Below are 5,277 nucleotides of genomic sequence, written 5' to 3' on the forward strand. Positions count from 1 at the left end.
AAAAGGAAGATTCTGAGCCGAGACGTTTTTTGATTGTGAGCCAGCCGGTCGTATTCGTCCATCATGTTTTCCACATCTTCATCACCTGTGACGGAGATTAACGCGTCTAGGTCTTCGTTTGGTAGTTGGTATTTTACGCTTATGTCAGTTGTACCTAACGAATATTCATCACATCAGATATGTTATATTTTTAATTAATTAAATAGATTATTTATTTGTTTTTTTTTTTTGTTTGTCGACAGACAGCTTTCTATATGAGTATGCATTATAATAAATTAATAATTAATTTGTCTGACTAATATAATCTCAAGTTATGCCTAATGGTTGGCAAACAAATATTAAATATATATAAATTAGCGAAAAATATTCATCGCATAGTTGCATAATTGATCTTTGTATACTGTTAAGTTTTTATATGATTACAAAAATCATATATTTTATCAGAAATATTTTTATGTTGTAATCTTAGAAAACTATTTTCACTGTAAAAAAATAGCGTGAGAAGATTATGTTTAGAAAAAAAAAATTCAATATGAACAAGGGAAAAAGTCTAAAAAATTCTTTAAATATGAAAACCAATTTCGAATAATACATGTATAAATTTTGGCCGTTATTTTACGTGATATGTACATATTTGAGCTAACTTTTTTGGCAAAGCTCATGCTATAATGGCTAGATATTAACATTTTTTTTGAACAACCGAAATTTTATTAGCAATAATAAGTTGGTAGAACAAATTACAAAGAAACAATTGCTAACATATAATTTAGTAACAAATCTAGCATATTTAACCTTCAACTTGAGACAACTATATATTATACAACCAAAAATACCATTATGAACTGATCCGACTTAAACACTAAGCACCACATTCGTTATTCGATAATCATAATAAATACTTCGGTTGGTTCCAATATTGAAAAACATAAAACCTAAATCAATGAATTCAATATTAAAAATACAAAATTAGTTTAGTATCAATTTATAACTAATCCGACTTAATCCAAGTACAACTTTAAAAAATCTAAAATAATGCAAAACCAACGGTTTTGGTCACTTTGTGGTAACAAGTGTTTTTGTGTTCAATGATTTTGATTTGATTTTGGTTTTTGATATTTGTTTTTTTGGTATAAAAATGATGAGATTTTGTTAAATACCTAGAATAGCGAGAATAAATAAAATACAACATGACAATATGTTTCTTTCTTGGTAACTTTATTTTAAGTTATGTTTGACATACTAGTTGAAAAGCTAGCTACCATGTGAAAACGTTAGTTGCTAGCTGAAAAATTAGCTATTAGTTGAAAAGTTACCGTTAATCGGTAAAAAATGACGTTTAGTAACTACCTGATAAATAACTAGAATATATTTAAAATAACATAAAAAGACATTTAAAAGATTTTAAAGAATATATATTTTTTTATAATTAACTAAGAGTGTATTTAAAAAAAAAATTAAAAAAACTCTAAAAACCTAATCTAAATAGTTTTTATAAAGCTAGTTTATAGTATTTAAAATCGATAAATAAGTTAGTTTAATAGCTAATTATCACGTGTAAAATACAACCTTAGTAATTTTGACTTAGAGTTCTAACAAGTTATTAGCATAAATGATCTAAGTTTACAAAACCGAAAACCACTTCATTTGTTTCGATTTATGATCACAATCAAAGGATTTAAAAATCAATTTGAATCGGTTGGTCGAACAGATAACAGGGGATGAGAGCCGTTCAAAACCGAATTGAACCGATATGATATAACCGGTAATAAAATGGTTTAAACCAGTTTATCAGACTTTTATAGTCAGATTTACTTAACAAACTCATTTCCAAAATAATTAAACGTTTTCAGTGTGTACACAACTTGAAAGCGACCATCAATGTAGAAAAATTCTTGCTACCGGTTGAAGTTCAAAAGAAAACAAAATTTTAAAGCATTGGGTACAATACAAAATAATGAGCAAATATACGTATTTTATGTGAGTTTATAGTAATAAAATATTTAAATACAGCAATCATTGTTTTTGGGATTGAGATCAAAAATACTATCTTCTGATAATAAAATGACAGATTATTTAAATAAAAAACCTTCAACGAAAAGTCACACACTCGAAAGTTATTAATTTTCGTGAAATTCGCCTTATTTGATCGAATTTGCTGAATAAAAAATCATTTATGATCGAAATTCTTAATAACACCCAAAATTAAGCAGTCAAGATTTTTGACCGACGGAAACTGTGCAGAACGCAATAGATGTATGTTTTTTACCGGAAAGTTTGGATAGTTTGTTGAGTAGGGAGGAGAAGGTGGTGTTGTGGCGGAGAACGGTGACCATGCGGGTGTCGCCACCAACATACCGGAGCTGGTTGTCATGAGGACGGGGTAATATCTTTCCCCCAAAACTGCACATGAACCGGACACGTGCTTGTGCGGTGGTATCATCGTATACGCGGCTGTTGTCTACCGACGGATGATCGGAGCGCGGTGAAGAAACCACCGAGTCGACGGTGGCAGGGATATGCTCCGCCGTGTAGTGCGTGGTGGTCATTGCTGTGAGCAAACGCAGAGTGTGCTATGATATTCCAAGGGATATATAAGATAAAAGGCTGTGGCGGGTCCCAAAAGTGGGGATTGGGCCTACCTCACAACATGCATACAATATAGCGCAACAAAAAACCATTATTTATCTCTATTATTCTCTTTTTTTCACTATTTATCATTATTTTTGGAAAAAAAATATATATATTTTTGAGCCTTAACTGGTTACCAAAAAAGATTGAATATTAAATTTTCTTCTTTCTATTTATAGAACTTTTTTTTTAATCTAAAATTGTCAAGAACCTGTAAAAAAAAATAATTTTATTTATCTAGTTTATTCGATTTTACTGTCATAAAAAATATGTCATGTTAAATTTATTACAAGAAAATTCTGAACTTTCCTAATTTGTATATAGGCTTCTTACTTCTCATATGGCATATTATGAGAAGTTTTTTATGTATTAGATGAATGGTTATTCATCATCCTTGATGTCCCTTTATTGTTTGAAGCTAAGGTGGATAGGTCGACAAACACAACTATTGTTGTGTGGATGGATCCTGAAACACAACTCAAATGCCTCATGGCTAAAAAACATCCACACAAGGTTCTCAAAATATGATAAATACTCAAATTCCTTTTAGATGAAAAAGGTCTAAGGCAAAAATAATGATTGATTACAAGAAATTTTTAGATAACTTCAATGAAAGTTTTAGAAATATATTAGATCGGGTTACCAAAGCCCTTTCACATGGATAGAATTTTGGCTTTGGATGAAAACCGACCAAGGTCTAAAAAGAAAATTTTCCATAAAAAAATGGCAAATAAGGAACAAAAAAAATGATGGGTCTACTAGATGCAAACTAAGACATAAAATGTTGAGCTAAATGCAAACTAGGAAATAAATTGTCTCCATTTGTCCCAATGATTTGCCAAAACTAGCTAGTTGAGGACAACTATAAAAAAAACATTTATGTGTTTCCTTGTGATTTATGTTTCTTGTATGTTTTGTCATTTAGTACAACGAGTTTTAATGTATTTTATCTTTTTTTTAAGTAAATCTTCACCCGCCTCGCCTCTAGTGTACACTAATTAGATTACAATGTTCATCTCCTTCTTCTCTTTTATCTCTCTCAAACTTCAACTCTCTTTTGTCTAGAACCGATACCGTTGGTCATCTTTCCGGTCACTTCTATCGCCTCCATCCCGCGGTCAACGTTTATCTTCAACACCATACCCAACAAAGGAGTTCATCTTCATCACAACACCCAATATTGCTGGAAAGTCGTGTCATCAACGTCGTCAGTCTTCTCTTTATCCATAACCATCTTTGATAATATATTTGTGTTTCCAGTGTCGTCTCTCTTTCTCTCTATGTCTAAAACAATCTTTGGTGCTAGATATATGTTTTTGGTGCTCTCTCTCTCTCTCTCTCTTTATATATATATATATATATATTGTTAGATATGTATTTCCAAGATTGTGGATTAGGGTTTAGGTGGATGAAATCGTGTCATATATTTGTGTTTCCTCCATCAGAAATAGAGATCTGGGATGATGGTTGAAGGTGGTTACAGGTTTATTATGGTGATGTTGGTTGAAAGTAACAGCTAAAAATGATTATGATAGTTGATAAGGTGGTAATGGTATTCGAAAGTGGTGGTGTATTTGAATGTGGTGACTACGCTGATTGAAGGTATTGGTGGTGATAATGGCTAAAGTTGGTGGTGATAATACGGTGGAGCTAAAGGCAGTGGTTATATTATATTATATTGTATTATATTACACTATAAATGGTGTTGGATGATAAAGGGGTAATGGTATTCGAAAGTAGTGTTGTAGGTTGAAAGTGGTGACTACGCTGATTGAAGGTGTTGTTGGTGATAGTGGCTAAAGTTGGTGGTGATAGTACGGTGGAGCTAAAGGCGGTGGTTATATATATATATATATATATATATATATATATATATATATATATATATATATATATATATATATATATATATATATATATTGTCACACCCCCAAACCGGAACGACGAAAACGTTCGGGGGCGGAGGACGTCATGTACAGTATCACAACAATTGAATAATAGTAATCAAAGTACAACAACCATTACATTGATAAAGTATAGTTTTACATTCGTGTTCAAATCAATGTATACTTGACACCAAAATGTATAGCAAAAGTTAAAAGACATGAATCTATGAAGCTCTGTCTTCTCAAAACCTGTGGATACCTGTTTACTGGTTTAATGAGAATAGAAGTAGTTTTGAAAAGAGTGTCAACAATTAAGTTAGTGAGTTCATAAGCATGCTTGTAATTGAAATTTGTCATTTGTTCCTTGAAAATGTAAGTATATTTTTCGCAAAAAATCCTATATTTTCTATAGTAAATGTGTTGCAGTCTTAATACCCTAAGAGCAAAACGTGTAAATGTTATTGTATTCTTATAATGTAGTTTTAATTCACATAAAACCATAAAAAGTATATTTTCTCTATACTGGAGTAGTTTTCTGTATGTGTACTTGTATAAAAACTGTGTAATTATAAGTGTCTGGATTCACCGGTTGTACTTATAAAATATTGTATTATAGTTTTATAATATAATAAAATTATGTGAAGTTGTTTACTTATTCATACACTAATCGTATTGTTCAATACCAAATTGTGAGTTATCATAACCATGTTGGATAACCTAAGATGGCCTGAACACGACGTTCTTCAAGCGATGCAATCGGTAC

General features: G+C 30.9%; 1 protein-coding gene across 1 annotated transcript in view; it reads right to left on the reverse strand.

Annotated features, from left to right (window-relative positions):
* Positions 1-2,578, reverse strand: part of LOC111906886 (uncharacterized) — a 3,615-nt gene extending 1,037 nt beyond the window's left edge. Inside the window, exons 1-2 of the mRNA XM_023902663.2 lie at positions 2,267-2,578; positions 1-154 (exon numbers count right to left, since the gene is read on the reverse strand). The exon at positions 1-154 is cut by the window's left edge and continues 1,037 nt beyond it. Coding sequence (XP_023758431.1) covers positions 1-154; positions 2,267-2,546 — 434 coding nt within the window. The 5' untranslated portion in view covers positions 2,547-2,578. The remainder of the gene's footprint in view (positions 155-2,266) is intronic.
* Positions 2,579-5,277: the final 2,699 nt, after the last annotated feature.

This window comes from Lactuca sativa, chromosome 7 (assembly GCF_002870075.4).
Source record: "Lactuca sativa cultivar Salinas chromosome 7, Lsat_Salinas_v11, whole genome shotgun sequence".
Lineage (NCBI taxonomy): Eukaryota > Viridiplantae > Streptophyta > Magnoliopsida > Asterales > Asteraceae > Lactuca > Lactuca sativa.